General features: G+C 43.6%; 1 protein-coding gene across 3 annotated transcripts in view; it reads left to right on the plus strand.

Annotated features, from left to right (window-relative positions):
* lrba (LPS-responsive vesicle trafficking, beach and anchor containing) overlaps positions 1 to 20763 on the plus strand; it is a 301696-nt gene that overhangs the window by 276789 nt on the left and 4144 nt on the right. For all 3 annotated transcript variants that reach the window (XM_080449815.1, XM_080449816.1, XM_080449817.1), the window contains exons 51-54: positions 3894 to 4049; positions 8555 to 8722; positions 16047 to 16148; positions 16732 to 16928. In XM_080449815.1, coding sequence (XP_080305941.1) covers positions 3894 to 4049; positions 8555 to 8722; positions 16047 to 16148; positions 16732 to 16928 — 623 coding nt within the window. The remainder of the gene's footprint in view (positions 1 to 3893; positions 4050 to 8554; positions 8723 to 16046; positions 16149 to 16731; positions 16929 to 20763) is intronic.

Here is a 20763-nt window from a genome sequence, read left to right on the forward strand (position 1 = left end):
TATGAGTGTGTGTCCATCGCAATTGATGGCATCTCACAGCAGTGTGTCCCTGGACAGTACATCACCGCTGCTTTTCAGTGTCTGCCCTCCTATTCTCCTTTTATCTCCTCTCTCCTCCTCCTCCCGTTTCCTTCTTTTCCTCTCCTTCCCTCACCTTGCTTTTCCCTCTCCTCTCCTCATGATATAGTCTCTGCTCTCACACTGAACCATTTGCATGCAAATTGGAATGCAATGAGCTGTGGCCTGGGCAAGCATTTCATCATCAGCCACCCCCCCCCAACACACACACACACACACACACACACACACACACACACGCACACACACACACACACACACACACACACACACACCACACACACACAACTCTCTAGCAGCAAACACACAAACACATTAACACACAACCGCCTCCCCAGTACGCACGCACGCACGTACACGCACAAAGAATCCCCCCCCCCCCCCCCGCCCTTCCTCAACGCTGTCCATCTCCCCCTCACCTCCCCTCCTCTCCTCTCTGTGGTTTAATTTGCGGGGGGCAGAGGGGCGCGTGTCAGCAGCAATGAATATGAATGTGGTAATAATGTGTGATTGAGAATGCGCCACTCGCGGCTGTCAGGACAATATGGCCGCCTCTCATCCCTCACGACTTGTTGATGAGCAGGAGAGGAGCGGCGGGCCGCCGAGTGATGCATGGAGGATGCTCCAATGGAAGCAGGGGAAGAGAGAGAGAGAGAGAGAGAGAGAGAGAGAGAGAGAGACTAGCTGTGTGCTACCATGACACTCTCTCTCTCTCTCTCTCTCTCTCTCTCTACCTTGCTCGGCACCCAAGTTCACATCCTTCATTATGTTTTTTTCCCATCACCCCATCTCTCTCTCTCTCTCTCTCTCTCTCTCTCTCTCTCTCTCTCGTCTTAGAGTTCTCTGTTTCGTTTGTGTTTGTTCTTCTCATCTCTCAGGATCTGTTCCACACACGCAACCTTTTTGTTTTTTTCTCCCCCGAGTAACGTTTGACTGGTGAAAATGTCCAGGGCTCATTCTCACGAACTCATCTTTATCCTCCTCCACCCAGAGACAACATGCACTGTTGTTCTCGTGCGCGTGCATGTGAGACATGTTATGAGTGAGCAATGTTAAGGAACGCTGCTTGTTTTAAGAGTATGTGAGAATGTGTATATATACGGCTCAATTTAAATGTATATTTTATTATCATGGGCAATGTTTGTTTAGTCCTTCCTCAGATGTTCATATCAACCTGTTTTTGTCTTAACATTTTATTACAACTAAGCATTCATTATATTAAAAAAAAAAGTGTGTGTGTGCATGTGAGCGTGTGAGTTTGTAGGAGGGAGGGAGGCTGTGTGTCAGTTATGTATGTACACTGTTAGCATTCCAAGAGGACTCTGAGCTAAACACAGTAAATTGTGGCTGAGTGTCGGGGCGGCCGTGGCCAAAGGAAATGTTGATAATGGGTTGAAATATTGGCGTTGTCGAGCGTGCTGCTCTTTCTCAGAATGCCTACAGGCTGAGCGTCCCAACACCTGCTCTTCAACTATCTATGAACGCCTGGCCGCACTGCATAATATTCACTCTTAGTTTAACTAAACTTAACTGAATAATTTACCCATACAGGTTATGCATCTCAACAGGTCTCTTTAGTTTAGGGTGGTTAATGTTTCTTAGGTTGAATAGCTATCTGGGTATGATAAAAGTCTAACTATCGTCGATCATCTTTATCTCCTGTTCTCCCGCGTGTGAGGAGCATAGAATTTTATCCTGGTCTTAAGCCTTTATACTTTATACTAAGGTCTTTAAACTTCACCATAATGATGGTGTGTACATGCGTGGAACTCGGAGAAATCACTGCCCGGTGTGCCAGTTTCCTGCCCTCAAACTAGAGACCTTTGAGTCAATAAATAGTTTTCTATCCGTGAGGTTGAGGGGGTGTACTCTGTTGTTTTAAATACTTGACCTTAGATATGCTGTTTCACTGCAACATGAATGATAAGGCTTTCGCGTAGCTCGGGATTGTGGTTTGAAGCCGTTGCACAGTGATAAAACATACACAAACTGGTTCAGATTAGATTAGACATGATATGGTAGGAGAAGATAAACTATGAGAACATGAGATGAGATGAGATAAAGCTAATGGCCGAGGAGAAATTTGTACATAACGCACATAAAGAGATTACGAGAAACAAAACAGAAAGACTACGTACATTTGTGCAAGTTAACGTAAAGTAATACAAAAAACTCAAACTGAAATAAAGTCACAACTTGAATAACAGGTTGACCATAGACCACGACATGAAGGAATCTAATGAAACCACAAAATGAGATTACAAAAAAATGCAGCCCAATGCAGAAAATTAAACATCAGGGAGAAGAGAATGTATGTTGTGTTCCTCGCTCCCTCCTCACTAACCAACCTTTAACCTATTCAATCCGGGAACGCATCTGTGTCATTTGAAGATTTCTTTGGCTATTCAAAAATAACAGATATACAGTACAAGCTTGTAGATCTGCTATTTTTGAAAAATCTTGAAAATGTATGCAAATCTTCGAATATATATTCCTTCAAAGCGATTTTTTTTACTCAAATCTTTGCTTCTGGGGGTCCCTGGATGAATGTTTTGAGATGGGGGTCCGCGGCCAAATACATATTTTGCGGGTCCTTGACATGAAAAAAGTTTGAGAACCACTGATATTAAAGCAACACAGGATTAGGATTTAGAAGACATTTGTAGAATCCCCAGAAGCAAAGATTTGCGTTAAAACATTTCGCTTTAAAAAAATATATATTCAAAGATTTGCAAAAAAAATCCACGATTAAAAAAAAAAATCTGATCTACAAGCTCATAGCGCGGCACTCTGTGCGCTAAGCTTGTATATCTGCTATTTTTTAATAGCCCAAAGAAATCTTAAAATGACACCGATGCGTTCCCGGTCTTAATGGGTTAAATAAATCGTCTGAGAGCGAGATGAATTTACAGTATGCGTTCTGTAGCAGTGTGCATATTCCTTGCAGGCCGCGCACACGCCATCATTACTCAAACTCTAAGACCCTAATGGAAAATGTGAAGTCCCGGTACACTTAACCTTCCTGGATGTTTTATGTATTCTCTCACAAATCTTCTCTGTTCTGTGCGGTGTAGAGGTGTTTACAGGGGGGGCCATACATAATGGTGAATGTGCTGATAGACCATGCAGATAGTGTTTCGTGTGAACTCTTTGAACAATGCTGATGTTTACTGTTGGGAATGACTGGTGTATGTGTCATGTCTCGTACACTGAATGTATGCCTGGTCCCCATTGTCTCTGGACTTCTGCAATTCTGTGCTCTGTATCGTCTTGTCTTACTCTGTGTCCTCGGAAAACGTATGCTCCTTGTTCATCTCTCCTCTTTTCTCTGGTCTCTCCTTTGGTCTCTTCTCTCTTTTGTTCACATTTGATCTCATCTCATTATGTTTCAATGTTTTCCATTGAATCCGGGAACGCATCTGTGTCATTATAGATTTTTTTTGGCTATTCAAAAATAACTGATTTTTGAAACATCTTGAAAATGTGTCCAAATCTTTGAACTTATATAATATATATAAAATACATTTTGAGTTGGGGGTCCACGGCCAAATACATATCTGAAAATGTTTTCTAAATCCCAACAGTATGTTGCTATATCAGTGGTGCTCCAACTTTTCCATGTCAAGGACCCCCAAAATGATATGTATTTGGCTGCGGACCCCCATCTCAAAATATGTTGTTCCAGGGACCCCCCTGCCGCGCTATGAGCTTGTATATATCTGCTATTTTTGAATAGCCAAATGAATCTTAAAATTGCATCTGATAATGAATCTCTGACTATTCCCATTGTGATGTCTGACTCCTCTCCTCTCCAGCCAGTAATGTTGGCAGTCACAGGCGTCAGATCTCAGATCTGTTGGACCAGAGCATCCAGATCAGTTCGCAGTGCTTCGTCATCACCGCCGACAACCGCTTCATCCTGCTCTGTGGTTTCTGGGACAAGAGCTTCCGCGTCTACTCCACTGACTCAGGTAATTATAGACCTCACTATTACTGTGCCTACGTATTACCTTTTACTAACCCATATAACTACTCACTCACTGTATTAGACCTATATCACTGTCCATATCATCTGTTACCCAGGTAATCAGACCTTTTAATAATGTCCTTATTACATGTTAATAGCCCATATGAACACTGACTCAGGTAGACCTTTGTTATTGTCCCTATTACTAACATATATAGCCATTGACTCGGGTATTAGACCTTTATCATTGTCCCAATGCTAAACCTTGTATTCATTGTCGTTATAGCTATCTTATTCTTAGAGTGTGAGAATGTCAAACCACCCACATTTTGGTTGCTATTGTACATCCACATAGACCAGACTGACTGACTACATATCACCAGCTAGGTTTCAGTTGACCTAGATTTCATTGAGAAAGACGATTCTGCACTCACATTTTGCACTAGGGTGACCACCCGTCCCGAAATTCGCGGGACAGTCCCGAAATTGGACCCTCTGTCCCGCGTCCCGCACAAGCAGGGCAATGTCCCGAAAATCAAAGTTATGGGAAAAAAAAAAAAAAAAAAAAAATATTTTATAAAAAAAAAAAAAAGTTCATTAAATTTTGAAGTTAACTTGCAATACCCTCTTATATCTAATCCTAACCCTAAAACCAAAGTAAAGAAACCAAAAACTAAAAAAAAAACGAACCCAATCCGCCCAGAACCGCGAAAAAAACGAACCCAAACCGCCCAGAACCGCAAAAGAAACTCCCGCGCGCGCGCAAAGCGCGCGCGCGGGAGTGGTCCGCATGCACGCGCGCTGCGCGCGCGTGCATGCGTCCCGCGATGTCCCGCGAAACGGGTTAATCTGTCCCTCAATGGACCTGTCTGGAGGTGGTCACCCTATTTTGCACTCAGTTATCAATGTGAATATGTTTACTTGGGACAAAAACATATCTTCTCTGAATGTTAAGGGTGTCTCTACAGTATATGCTGTCTATATGTTATTCTGCGATAGAGAACGTCGAACCACGTCCTTCAATGTAATCACAAAAGTCTGTTTTTTAAGGTGTGACCCCAGTATGTCCAGCTGTTTTTTTTATATAGTAGGATGATGTATTTTCTCACAAGTGATATATGTGATTGTTCATGTCGACACACCCGTCAGACAAGTCAATGGAAACCTAGCTACTGACGCACACACGTGCGTAGACACACACACACACACACACACACACACACACACACACACACAGCGCTCCAGCAGGTCAAGGGTCTTAAATGAGTCTGTCTTGAGGCTTGTCTCTGTACTGCGGTCCTCAGCTCTCTGTCCCCTGCTCCTATTCAGACTGCTACCACACACACACACACACACACACACACACACACACACACACACACACACACACACACACACACACACACACACACACACCTATAATACAGCCAGCGTTTCAATTTCTCCGGGCCATAGCCTCTGTGTCTTCCACTGAGGAGGGTGGAGTGGGGGGCGTAGGAGAAGAGAGATAGCTCTATTGTGTGGCTGCCAGCGGCGGTGTGCGAGCCTGGAACCTCCAAACACACGCTTCAATTGCACAGCGTTCAACAGCTGCCACCCGGGTCCCTCAAGCCCCGAGGTTCAAGAACAGAGGGGGGTTTATCAATTACACTGAACTGATTGGTACACGTGCACAGAACACGCAGCCGCATATGCCTGTGTGAGCAATTGAATTTGTGTGTGTCTGAGGATGTGTATGTAGACGGGAAGTAAGTGTGTGCGCGCCCGTGTGTTTGTGTGGGTGCGTGTGTGTGTGTGTGTTTGTGCGCGTGCCTGCATAGTTTCTCGATTGTTTTCTCAATTACTTGATCTACCAACAGGAGGGTCAACAATTGACCCTTCGCTAAGCTCCGCCCCCAAAACTCGCAAGCAGCGCTGCTCATCCATTGACGGATTTTCCCACACAAAATAATTGATCATTTTAGGAGCCAGAGCTTCAACGAGCGTCAACAAGGCCTGCAGTAGCCTGTGCACTGGAAAAATGTGCATGACTATTTCAACAAACTACCGTAAATACAGACAAAATGTTATCAATAGAAAGAGGGAGAAACTGCATCTAACTAATGCCAATCAACTACTTTAACATCATTATCACCGGACAGGGATTAAACAGCACGTTTCTAAACGAGCTCATGAATCTACTGTGAGTCAGGATACACCATGCCAATCTAACCAACCATGTCAATCAGAGGATTTTTACATTTCGTTAGCCTCATAGCATAATTGCCTAACTCATATTTTGAATGTTTTCAGGGCAGAAGAAATGAAAAATGTACTTATGCAACAAAAAAACTTTGACTTAGACAAAACAAACACACAGATTTTGCCTAAGTCATGTTTATCTCCAAGAGAAACCAGCACTCAGAGAAGATCAGTCTTGACCTGCTGATTCATCCTGCCTTATTGCCTATTATGTTCTCAGCCTATCATAATGCTTGTTACATTCAAAATAATTTCTGCCTAAGTCAAAAAGTTAGCCTCATAGCATAATTGCCTAAGTAATTTTTTGAATGTAAAAAGCATTCTGATAGGCTGAGGACATAGGCAATAAGGGACAATGAAGCAGCAGTGTTAGGAGAGTAGAGTTATGCAGAAATGTCCATTTGGCCAAAGAATTACTTGGGCAATTATGCTATGAGACTGACAATTTGTTTGTTTTATATAAATTGTACCTTTGTTACGATTAATGCCATTAGTATTATTGCCATCTGCGTAGTGTAATTTTCCTGACGTTAAGCTGTGTGTGTGTGTGTGTGTTCTACAACACTGCCACAGCCTTGCGGTTCCAGTGCAGACCTCAGCTTGGGGGAAAGGGATGAAAAATTGGACAATCACTATTTGGGGGAGGGGCTTAGTGAAGGGTCAATTACAGATGACAACAAATTGCTCTGCATTGTGTGTTTTTGTGTGTGTATGTGTGTGTGTGTGTGTGTGTGTGTGTGTGTGTGAACCTTTGTGTGTGCAAGTCCTCGTGCCTGTGCACTACTCGAAGCACGTTTGTGTGTGCGCGTCCGTGAGTAGACGAGCAAAGTGCGCAAAGGCGGAGCGCGCATGGCAGTCATTACGTCGTTCACCCACCCCATACGTTGAAATCATTACTTATTCTCCAAAGTTTATAAAGATGTCAAACATTTTACGTCTCGTCTTGACGCGTGGAGCTCCTCCGTGGAAGAGTTTCAAGTCGGCGTTCTCCATCACTGATGAGATACAAGTTAATTACGGTCCGGACAGCAGCATCGAGCAGCAGACAGAAATGTCATGTGTTGTAAACTGCGCGGTGTGTTGACTTCCAGAGGTCACAGTATGGGGAGTGTAATGAGTATTAGACAGCTCAGTGCAGAGCCAGGGGCCGGGGGAAAATCTGACAGCAATTAGCCTCTTTATATATACACTTGGTAGACACAGAGTGAGGACATGTGCACAGGCTGGCTGAGCACGTACGTAGACGCATGCACGCACGCACAAGCACGTCGTGAGCGCTCAAATGATCACGCTCACGTACGTAGAGTTTGGTACATAGAGGAATATACTAGGGGTGCAACGGTTAATTGAACTAATCGATTTAATTGATTATGAGCCTGTGAGTGAGATTTTAGATTTTCCCATGTATAAAATAGGGCCTAAAGAATCACTTCAGCCATTTTCAACCTATCTTTGTCCAATTGGTCCTCACTAATACTCATTAAAACATGGCACCATTTTTGCCAACTCTGTCTCTCAGAGGAGGGCTTTGCCTTTGGACAGTTTAGAAACCCGCCTACCAGTGACATCATCGATGGGGAATCCTAGCTAATATAGAAACTGCAGGCTTGCAGTGTGTAGCCAAAAAATTTACCATATTATTATTATTATTATTATATATATCATATTATATATATATGAAGATTTGAAAATGGCTGAAGTAATCCTTTAAGTGGTTGATCAGATTAATTGATTTACTAGATTATAGAATTTTTGTATATTAATTCATTGCTATATAAAGACAAAATATATACATAAAAATGTGCCTCTAGATTATTTGATTAATCAAAAAAGTAACAGAATAATCGCTAAGAAAATAAATCAATAATTGCAGCCCTAGAATACACACACATAGCTTCATGTACACAATATATTTAAGAATATTTAATACATTTTACGAATAAAATGAATCCTTCTTAATACGCATTAAGACACAATATATATTGAGATATGGAATTCATATACTGTGCCTATTAGGACTGGATGTTTTTATATTGTTTGCTTATAATAGATACAGATAATAAATTGTGTTTTATACTTTCTTGCAAACCAACAAAATAATTAATCAAATCTAATGAAAAAAATGTATGTGCGAGTGCAGAGATGAGCGCGTGTGTGTTAAGTTCATTCATTCCTGCAGAGGAGGAGGTTTACATGCTTGACAGCCATTGTGTGTAATAATGCCACTGATGCATCGTGTTGTTGCCTGTGTGTGTTGTGCTCTCTCAGGGAAACTCAGTCAGATCGTGTTTGGTCATCGTGACGTGGTGACGTGCCTGGCCAGGTCAGAGTCCTACATCGGAGGAGACTGCTACGTCCTGTCCGGCTCCAGAGACGCCACACTGCTCCTCTGGTACTGGAACGGAAAGCACTGCAGCATCGGAGAGAGTCCAGGCAGTAAGAAAACACACACGCACGGACACACACACACACACACACACACCGATAGGGGGACATACGCATGCAGACGTGCACGCACGCACGCACGCACGCACACACAGAAAGGGTTGGGTATTCTTAGAGTGCTGTCTCTGTAGCAGTCAGTGGCGACTGTGTGATTTACGGCCTCTCTCTCTAAAGTAACAGCTAGTTTCATCTAAGTAGACCAGGCCTTCTGCAGTCCAATTGGATTTCCTAGCACTGCTGCACCCCGAACGGGCTCTCACTAATGCATTAGAGAGAGAGAGAGAGATTGTGTGTGTGTGTAATCAGAGTTAAATTAACATTCAGGTACCAATGAGAAATAAGATACCAATGTGCGTGTGTGTGTGAGAGAGTGAGAGAGAGAAAGAGGGAGAGACAGGGCCCTCAACCTGTCCTAATGTGAGTGAGTGAAAGTGAGAGCCACTTAGAGACGGCCTGTGTGACGTTGGGGGTCGGCGACCGCCACATGAAAGCCCACGGCCGACCACGGGCTCCGGGGTCAACGGCCGGTCCGTCAAAGTGAAAAATGTCACAGGACGGCCCTTCACGTTACCATAACATATGGAACCAGCCACGATCAAAGGGACGAGCGCACATAGCCGGGCCCTTAGCCTTCTCGGTGCTAATTTGGCCAGCTTAGATGGGCCCTACATGCTGTTAAGTGCTCCGCTACAAATGGGCTGAAATTTATGACAAATTGCGATTTGGATAATAAGCCACATCGGTTGTTGATTTGAGGGACGGGACTTTAGATGGCCTTTTGTCACTTACCTCATACAGTACAAGCTGGCTTTGTGATGCTGGGAAAGCTAGAGACTTGTTTTCCTTATGCCAACAGCTTTGGTGTGTGTGTGTGTGTGTGTGTGTACAGTATGCGTGTTTGCAGCCCTGTATGCATGAGTGCGGTCTGGAAAAGATGTATGAATCTAGTAGACAAGGTTTCTATTTGCTCCATTATTAATAGTATCACAAGCCAGGCGTTGCTGTTCACTTGCATATTCACCCTAGCTGTATTATACCACATTATAAAAATGACATTATGTGGTATAACACACATTAGGCATTCCAGGAAGGTTCACAATGTCTGATTTAGATAGATATTTAAAACTTTTAAAGTGTAGCACGTACATAATTGTTTTCATGAGTTTATGAAAATGTACTCTCCAGGGTCAATTGAGTTTGTCTGTGTGTGTGTCTGTGTCTGTGTGTGTGTGTGTGTGTGTGTGTGTGTGTGTGTGTGTGTGTGTGTGTGTGTGTGTGTGTGTGTCAGTTCAGCCATTTCCTTTATTTCAAGCGCTGCTGTTAAACTAGAGAAAGATTAAGCAGTAAACCAATTATTTCAAGGGGACATTCAAATTAATTACAGACGCAGACCGACTCATCGATAATGAATTTTGGGGGACTATTCAAATTATACATGTTATGATATATCTTGAGAGCAGGCAACATAAATCTATCAGTCTATCCTTTCATTGTCCCATATCAATGCTTCTACAAATTCCTGCATACTTCAAGTGTGAGATCGGTGAGTGTAGGCTACTCACCGATCACTGACTGTCCCAAAAGTGGGACTACATCAATGGTGGCGGACAACATGCTTACTATTTGCTTGTTGAGACTAGTATATGCTGAAACGCATATAAACTTAGGCTATATTTACCTGTTTTTGATAGACTGGGTGTTTATGAATGTGTGTCTGTGTGTATGTTTATGGTTTGTGAGTCTATTTCCTGTGTACAGTATACCATGTATCCTGTGTCCATGCAATTGCACACATGTGCCTGCATGCATACAGTGTGTGTCTGTATCACTAGTGCAGTTCTGCATGCATGCAGTGTGTTTGTATCAGACCAGGCTTACTGTAGCATTAGTGCAGTTCTGCATGCATGCAGTGTGTTTGTATCAGACCAGGCTTACTGTAGCATTAGTGCAGTTCTGCATGCATGCAGTGTGTTTGTATCAGACCAGGCTTACTGTAGCATTAGTGCAGTTCTGCATGCATGCAGTGTGTTTGTATCAGACCAGGCTTACTGTAGCATTAGTGCAGTTCTACATGCATACAGTGAGTGCGTATCAGACCAGGCTTACTGTAGCATTAGTGCAGTTCTACATGCATACAGTGAGTGTGTATCAGACCAGGCTTACTGTAGCGTGCAGAGCCAAGAGCTCAACCCTTCACCACCACAATGTGATGCTCCATTGACCCAGACCACAGGGTGCTCTTCACATGTACGCGTGTGTGTGCGCGCGTGCATACACACACACACACACACACACACACACACACACACACACACAGACACACAGACACACACACACACATGCAGATTTGCCTTTATTCCTCATCCAAACACCAACAAATGTAGGAATAAAAAACCCCACTCAGACACGGTACTGTATACACTACACACACACACCAACCAACACACACACACACACACACACACACACACACACACACACACACACACACACACACACACACACACACACACACACACACACACACACACACACACACACACACACAGAGTCGTACTCATGCATACTTTAATGAACCTGCGAACATCCCACACACTTCATAAGTTTGACACAACTGACTCTGCAAGGCCTAATATGAACATGTACACATTCACAGACACAGAGTCAGCGTCTGCTGCACACATGCTCGTGTGTGTGCGCGCGCACGCACGCGCGCGCGCGCGCACACACACACACACACACACACACACACACACACACACACACACACACACACACACACACACACACACACACACACACACACACACACACACACACACACACACACACACACACACACACTCAATGTTGTCATGGTGTGTAGTACTGAAACCAAAGTACATGAGATTCCTCAGACAACACTGCCATCTGCTGCTCAAAGGAGAGACTTAAACTGGACACTATATTTTTTCAGATTTGTTCTCTTAACCCACTGTTGAGAGAATACACACACACACACACACACACACACATACACACGTACACTAAATCATATTAATATTCATATGAATAAAAATCCAGCAGAGGACCGCACTCTGAATCAAAACTTTTAAGAGATTTATTCAGAATGCAGGCCTCTGTTGTGTTTATGAACGTAACCCTTACCATTACTTCATGAAAATCCAGGAAAATCTCATTTGGGACGCTAGTTCCCCCCGCACCCCCATAATTTGGCATGCCGTCCCCCCATCCCCAATCCACTGGCTTGATGTTCAAAATGTGTCCCAAAATTTGGCCTATGTCAGGAATACAGAGACACACGCAATCGCACGTGTTTGTACACATGCGCGTGCACACGCAACACACACACACACACAACACACACACACACACACACACACACACACACACACACACACACACACACACACACACACACACACACACACACACACACCTCTTACCTACCTGCGTCTCCCAGATAGCTGATCCCCTCCTCAGTGTTCAGGCTGTAGTTACAGATAGCTATTAGATTGTAATCAGATGTGGTCCTAATGCAAACCAAATGGCCACCGGCGGCCCCCAAAGGTTAAATGATACACCAATATATCAGCTTTATTGATCTTCTGCGAGCAAAATCCGACATGGAGCTTTAATCCGTGGTCTTGTTGTACATAATTCAGACTTTCTTTTTGGCATTCGGTCGGTGACTTAATGAACAGGAGACAGTCCGGCTGGTGACCTGGAGGGTGGTCGACTGGTCGACACTCGGTGGTGGACAGTAATGGCGTACATCTCCCTTTGAGTACTGTACTTAATCCATTAAGACCGGGGAAAGCATCTCTGTCATTTTAAGAGTTCTTTGGCTCTTCAAAAATAGCAGATATACAAGCTCATAGCGCGGCACTATGAGCTTGTATATCTGCAAATTTTTTTTAAATCGTGAAAATGTGTGCAAATCTTTGAATATATTTATTTTTTAAAGCGAACATTTGTAACTCAAATCTTTGCTTCTGGGGGTCCTTGGAACTAAATATCTTGAGATTGGGGTCGGCGGCCAAATACATATGATTTAGGGGGTCCTTGAAATGAAAAAGTTTGAGCACCACTGATATAGCAAGTTTTTCAGAAACCAGTTAGGATTTAGAAGACATTTGTAGATGCGTTCCCGGATTGTATGGTTTAAGTAAATTGTATTGTACTCTATTTTACTTCAGCATTAGTATTTTTGTATACTTGTGGCTTTCACTCCACTCCATTTTTCAAAGACTTCTCATTGCTGAGGCTGTGGACAGTTCAGAAACTGCCTACCAATGACATAATTCGAATTCGAATGCCAAGCTAATAGAAACTACAGCCTTTCTCTTCCTGGAAAGTTAGAATGCTGAAATAGAAGCCATTGTTCTTTGCATTAATAATATATTTTTAAAAGTTTTAAATCATGTTTGAAATGACTAAATCTGCCTACCGATGATGCTTTCAGCATGATCACAGGTTTAAAAAGACAAGTGCCATTAAAAACACTGAATTACAATATAAAACTTGATGCTATTGCCTATCTAAAAATCGAATAGCCTACAACACAAATCAAAAATCCACTATCATTTAAGAGTCTGCACATGTATTGGATTGGTGATTTCTTCTATCAGTTCGGCATGTCACTGGTAGGCAGGAAATGTCTGAAATGTCTACAGCCCTCCTCTGAGTCAGAGGCCGAGCAGAATGAGGACCAATTATATGAAGATAATTTGAAAATATAATAATAATTTGATCTACATAAAACTTATCTACACCTGAATAATTAAATTAAGACTCCAAACTTTTTCATTATAAGGCTATTTTGAGTAATTCATGATCGTGTGTGTGTGTGTGTGTGTGTGTGTGTGTGTGTGACTTTTACCGTGTTTTATGTGTTCATACAAACATACTGTAATAATAATGTTGACATTTTTCAATCAAATTAAATCCCACTGACCTCACCTTTAAACAGGACCAACTGGACCTCATAGCTACAGTAGCAGGGTCAGTGAGGATACTCTAGTGGTTTGTAACGCTTGGTTTACCGTATTTAAAGTCTCTCTCTCTGGCTGAAGTTGAGCTCTATTTTTAAAGCTCTAATTAAACTTTAACAGAAGCTGTGTCTTGTTGGTGAAAAGTTCAAGTGTCCGTCCGTACGTTTGACCTGTATTGAGTTTCAAAGTTGTATAATTGAATTACAGAGGCCGCTGCTGTAACAAGCGCCCACAAAGTTCAACCTCTTCAGCAAGACGGTGTCGTATATTGTAGACTTATAAGTTTGAAATTCCTGGCACATAAAATATGCCATTGTGTTATTTCTCTTTGCAGTTGACTGTAAATAAGTAGTATGCACGGGTAACTAATGCCTTTCCTCGCCAAGGAAAGAGTAGAGTATCCTGAAGGAAAAAGTAGCATCAATTACATGTGAAATAAATAATTCATTAGAATGATACAGTGGTACTTTGACTTGCAGATGAAGCCACCCCTTTACTCTGACATTTAATTCCTGAAGTAAATTATCTTCTGTTTTTCTTCTCAGTTGTCTTACTTCTCTCGAAAGTCACAAATTATGATTGATTGATTTTTTAACTCCTGTGCAAAATGTTCTCTTTCTCAAGGCTTTGAGCCTTGATAGACCTCTGATTCAGGGCGTGCGCACGCACACACACACACACACACACACACACACACACACACACACACACACACACACACACACACACACACACACACACACACACACACACACACACACACACACACACAGCACAAACTCGGACAAGTGCTGCTGAAACAGTTATGTGCGTAAATATTAGCTTCTTCGGCTGCGACCCCTGTCTGCCTGGGTCTCTGGGGCCGGACCTGAGGGCCCACTGTAAAAGGGGAAGGCCGTGGGTCAGTGGATACAAGGCATGGAGCTGGGCCCCCTCCTCTGCTAATGAACTCCTAATGAACTCAACACTGTGGGCTCTGAGACCCCACCGCACTGCTGACCACGATGAACCCACACACACTCATCTATAACACACACACACACACACACACACACACACACACACACACACACCACACACCACACACGCACACATCAAAGACGCATAAGGTCACCAGAGACCCACCATTTTACACTACAATTAATTTTATTGGTACACACGCACGCACATGCACACACACACACACACAGCCCAGCTCCATTAAACTGGAAGGAACAGAGTGTCACATAGTTTTACTAGCTGTCTGGATGCTACTGTGGGGCAGGGTGCTCAGTCTGCCACAAATCAATCTACATTTGTTAGATTATATCTAATGATATGAGAGAATAGAAAAAAGTGCATACATATAAGTGTGTGTGTGTGTGTGTGTGTGTGTGTGTGTGTGTGTGTGTGTGTGTGTGTGTGTGTGTGTGTGTGTGTGTGTGTGTGTGTGTGTGTGTGTGTGTGTGTGTGTGTGTGTGTGTGTGTGTGTGTGTGTGTGTGTGTGTGTGTGTGTGTGTGTGTGTGTGCAGTCCTTTGGACATCTGGTTCCAGTGAGTGTGTTTGCGGTGAGGTGAGGGCTTCGTTAAGGAAAGATGGATGCTGATGGTGACGTGTGAGGAGGCGAGAGAGAGCAGCCACAGTGCTTTGGCAGTGTGTGCCGTATTGAGAGGCGAGATAAGACCGTCAAAACGCCCACTTCCTTAGCAACAGGCTGACGTGCACATCCACGGAGAGGGAAAAATAGAAAACAAACTGTCCACAGGGCATGTCGGATTTATAGGCTTTTGACATGTGACCCAGGATGCTATTACTAAAAACGTTATCACTGGACATTTTCCGTGTTCCAGAAAATGACACATCAGAAGTTTACAGTGATTATATACTGTACATCACTCCTGCATACGTGTTGTTCAGCATTCATTCACGGTGTGTAATCAGGTGCTGATCAATGGCTGCAGTTTGTGTTGAAAGGAGAGCTCTAGCTCTTAATCAGACTTGCAACATACAGGAGAATACTTTTTGGATTGCAGTAGTCTTGATCACTCCATGATTCGCTTGTTGTAATTATTTATCTTGTTGCAATTTAATTTGATTGATATGCAATATAATGTCAAACCATAAAGTGAACCTATTTGGTAACAATAACATATTTTGCATCACGGTCTCCTGTGTTCATTCATCCATCTATCATCACAACACCATCACTGACTGGGTCACTCAGTCTGACGTTTGTTTGTATTGGCTGCCCTCTACTGGTCAAAACCTGGAATTGAGTCTGGATAGATGCTGCTCATAGTTGATTCAAAGATTAACATGTGTGTTTGTGTGTGTTTCCACAGCAGAGTTTGTCACGCCCAGAGCCATCCTTACGGGTCATGACTGCGAGGTGACCTGTGCCAGTGTGTGTGCTGAGCTGGGTCTGGTTATCAGCGGCTGCAAGGGTAAGAGTATTTGAGCCAAAAACAAGAACTAGGCCAAACAGGAGCTAACAAGAACTGACACTACATCCACCTCTAGTCACTGCTCTTGTTTCCACTGACTTCCACTGACTAGGGAAAAGTTGTGTAGATTCATTCCCTTAAAGGAGTAGTTCACCAAGCAAATACAAGTAGAGATACAAGCAAATACAAGTAGTAGCAATAACAATAATAATACATAATAATGTAGGATAGTATATAACAATAATGTTAGATAGTATAATGGTACAGTAGGACAGTGTTAAGATAATACGGTATAGTGGTATAGTATAATATAGTGGCAATCCACAGTCGTGCTCCACTGGTGTTGTAGCAGGCTTATAAGGCTCGATGAGTTCTTTAAGATACAGTGGTGCCTGACTATTAAAAGCTTTGTACTGTAGGTGAGGAGGAGAATTCAGGGACATTCAGCCGACGCTTCTTCTGTGTTCATTAAACCTTCCGTGTGTTCTATGTCCAGACGAATATACTATTGTCTCTGTGTCACTCAGCCCTACAGCCTGACCTTCATTAAACCATTTTTCATTTTTTTCCATGCCACGTCCAGAGGGACCCTGTCTGATCCATTCCATGAATGGGGACCTGCTGCGGACATTGGAAGGCCCCGAGGGCTGCCTGCGGCCCCGTCTCATCCAGTCGTCCACCGAGGGCCACTGTGTCGTCTACTACGATAAGGGACACTTCTGTCTTTTCAGCGTCAACGGCAAGCAACTTGGACACATGGAGATGGACGAGAATATCAAGGTGAGGGGGTCGGCCTAGAGCAGGGGTTCTCAAACGCTTTGGGGCTTTGGACCACTAGCTTATTTTGTACATTTCTCAAGCAGATCTACAAGCTCACAATGCGCCACAGCGGAACGTGTGTAAATCATTTCACTAATATTGTTTAAACATATTTTTATACATTTAACAAAGGTACAATATTCCTTTTTAAACATTGAAAATAATAATTCCATGGACCACCTGTAATGATGCCATGGACCACTGGTTGACAAACGGTGGCCTAGAGGTGAGTGAAGGGGCTTGTGATCACAAGGTCACCCCTTCAGATACTTCAGTCAGCTGGGAGGGATTTGATTTCTCTGTGGGAAAACTGAAGGGTCAAACCTCTCCCCCTGCCATAGGCAACCATTGTTGGAGTGTCCTTGAGCAAGCTTGAGTCTAAATGACTCCTGTGAAATAGTATCACTGTTAACTAACCTCCCCTGAATAAATGGAGGATTGTTGAGACTTCTAAGAACCCATTTGGAAGATACTCTTTTGATACAAGTGGACATGCATTTAAAGTGGATCTAACTACTGGCTTGTGGATCACTCTAGGGCACTTAAAGAGTACTTAAAACGTAAATTCTCTGGAGGTTAGTGCAATAGTGAATAGTGTATCACTCACATAATCCGAGAGAGAGAGAGAGGGAGAGGGAAAGAGGGAGAGAGAGAGAGACTTCTTGCTGATTAAAGACTTTCTGAGGAGATCTGAGAAATGCATGGGCCATTTGAGCTGTGGGCATACTAATGTCTGTCTCTCACACGCACACAAAGACAATCTCATGCATGCACAGACATACTCATTCTCTCTTTCTCTCTCTTTCTTTCTCTCTAAGGCACACACAATACACACATAACTGTACACACACACACACACACACACACACACACACACACACACACACACACACACACACACACACACACACACACACACACACACACGGTACAAGGTAGTGGTTGCTTTGATCCAGGGTGCTGCTGTCAGATCGGATCGGGCCGGCAGGAGTGTTACAGAACATGCCAGTAGAGTGGCCAGTCCCTGAGGTCTGGCCCATTAACTTCCCCTCTCCTCCAGCGCCAGACAACACATTCCCCCATTTCCACTGCATTTCCGCCCTGACGGCTTGGGTGACACGAGATGGTGACCACCACAGCCCCTCTAACTTCCCTGTCCTCCTGTGTGTGTGTGTGTGTGTGTGTGCCCGTATGCGTGTGTGTTTTCCGGCGTATGCCTGGGAAATGTAACCCCAGGTCTGGTTTGACAGACAATCACACACCTGCTTCCTATTTAGGAGCCCTACATCTCTCTCTCTCTCTCTCTCTCTCTCTCTCTGTCTCCCCCCTCCTCTTCAGAACTTAACTATAATACTGATTAATGAGTGCACACAAAAATGCACACGCACGCTCGCCCACACGCTCTCGCGCGCACACACACACACACACACACACGGCCTATACAGTCTCTCACACAAACGCACACTTTCCCGCTCAGACACATAATGATTGAGTGCATTATAAAGAGGGGGAAAAAAACAAGTCCCTGCATTCCCTTGCACGTGAATACATGAGCAGCACAGTGGGTCGTTCTAATGATGTCTCTCTATGTACTTACACGTCTTTCAAGGAAATAACCCCCATAAGACTGCCCTGTGTAATATTTCTCGTAACGTCCGCCATATTTCAGAGGTGAAACTGTCCCGAGGACAAGGCAGGGCCTCATCGTCTCTCCTCTCCTCCCCTGCTGTAAATTCCTGCCCTGTCACAGACCATTAGGGAAGCCCTAACATCTTGGAGTGAGGCTACGAGTGACTCAACCCTCCGTCCACACACACACACACACACACACACACACACACACACACACACACACACACACACACACACACACCTCCCCTCCCGATCCCCTCTCTGCCCAGTTGGAGATTCTGACTTGTTGCAGTATTTAGTGCTGCGTCTCCGGGCCTCGGAGCCTCTGCACAGCAGGACTCCAGGATAAGTAACTGTTAGTCCATGGCTCACCGTGTCTACTTAAGAGAGAGACAGAGAGAGATGGTCTGGCCGTTATGTAGTCGTACCCATGAGTCAGCGAGTGTGTTTGGCTAAGAATGTTATTTCGATAGCATGTTGTTTTGGACAAATGCTGGGTTTGCTGTTTACCTGGCATCCTGGTTACTTTGAAGCATTAAATAGTTTTCTTTGCACTTGTGACTCTTGTTTATATTCTTTTTTTTATTCATTTGTCGACTAGGGTTCATGCCATTTACTCCAAAACCTTTTTTATTATCATTTAAAAAAAAACATTTTAAAATAGTGAAAAGAACTGATCTACAAGCTCACAATGCGTTACATCCCCCTGTTTTAACCACTTAAACCCTCTGTACAGTACTTGCTAAACTAATACTTAGTTGATCGGGGTCGGCACTCTACTTTGTCCGCTGTTTTTTCCCCCTTCTCTACACTAAATCTCTTTGCCTAAAATAGCTGATCTACAAATAAGATCTACTGATCTATTTTCGCCGAATGTTTTCCCAGAATAGGGATGCTAGGTTTCAAGTGGTTACACAGCGTAAGGACTACGGCCATGTTGAACGGATTATAGTCACTAATAGAACTCTGCCTGTGGAACCATTCCACCAGATCTGTCTCTCACCGCCTTGCATCCATGTAAAGGAGGGGGGTTAACAGCATCATAAATTAAAACTTTTTTTTAGTTTTGTTACTTTCCCAGGCACTGAATCCAACCCCCCATAAATGAAATGCTAGGAAATATGGGTATAAAAAAAAGAGACATGTGTTTCTGCTGGAGTCATTTTTTCTTGTCACCCGAGCCTAGGAGGCCATCTTAGCCCCCGCAGAGCCGTCGGCCATCTTGTTTAAGCGCCCGGCGACAGCGGGGGGTTGATTTATAATGTCTGTCAGGGAGCCTCCCCTACCTGGCTCGGCGGCCTCGTCTGCCAGCTCTCTCCACAGTCTGTCTCCCACCGGGCGTCACAAGGGTCACGGACTTCCATTACAGTCCACAGTTTAGCACATAGTCACTGGAACCAGTGAATATAGAACCACTCCTCATACCAGATGAGTTCCCAACCTAGTAGGCCGTGAGGATATAACAGTTTTCTGAAACACTTATGTTGCTATAATATCAGTGGTTCTCAAACTTTTTCATGTCAAGGACCCCCGAAATTATATGTATTTGGCCGCGGACCCCCATCAAAATATTTAGTTCCAGGGACCCCAGAAGCAAAGATTTTAGTTACAAATGTTCGCTTTAAGAATATATATATTCAAAGATTTGCACAAATGTTCATGATTTTTCAGAAATAGCAGATATACAAGCTCATAGCGCGGCACTCGCTATGAGCTTGCATATCTGCTATTTTTGAATAGCCTAAGTATAAAATAATGGTTCAAGTGGTTGCTTTCCCGGTCTTAATGGGATAAAGTATACAGCGTTAGTTCCATTGGTCCAAGCCGGAAAACACAATTGATTGATCATTAAAATAAACATGGTCTGAAAATGCATGCGGCTCACCCCTCTGACCACTTAACATGGCAGCCGTGTTAAGTGGTCAGATGGGTGGGCTGCGAACGCTGGGCCACGATCCAGAAAAGGTTGGGGAACCACTGGAATAGAGCCACCAGATGATGGGTGAGAGAGGAGCAGAAAAGCAGGCGTAATGTGAAAACTCATTAGAACTGGATTTGGGAGCCATGTTTTCTCTCTTGAACTTTGGGTAGATTATTGTCAAATGTTCTCCTGGCATTGCTTCACATTTCATATTCAACACAAGGGAGCCATAATTGATTTCCC

This window comes from Gymnoscopelus braueri (genome assembly GCF_963280865.1).
Source record: "Gymnoscopelus braueri genome assembly, chromosome: 2".
Taxonomy (NCBI): Eukaryota; Metazoa; Chordata; class Actinopteri; order Myctophiformes; family Myctophidae; genus Gymnoscopelus; species Gymnoscopelus braueri.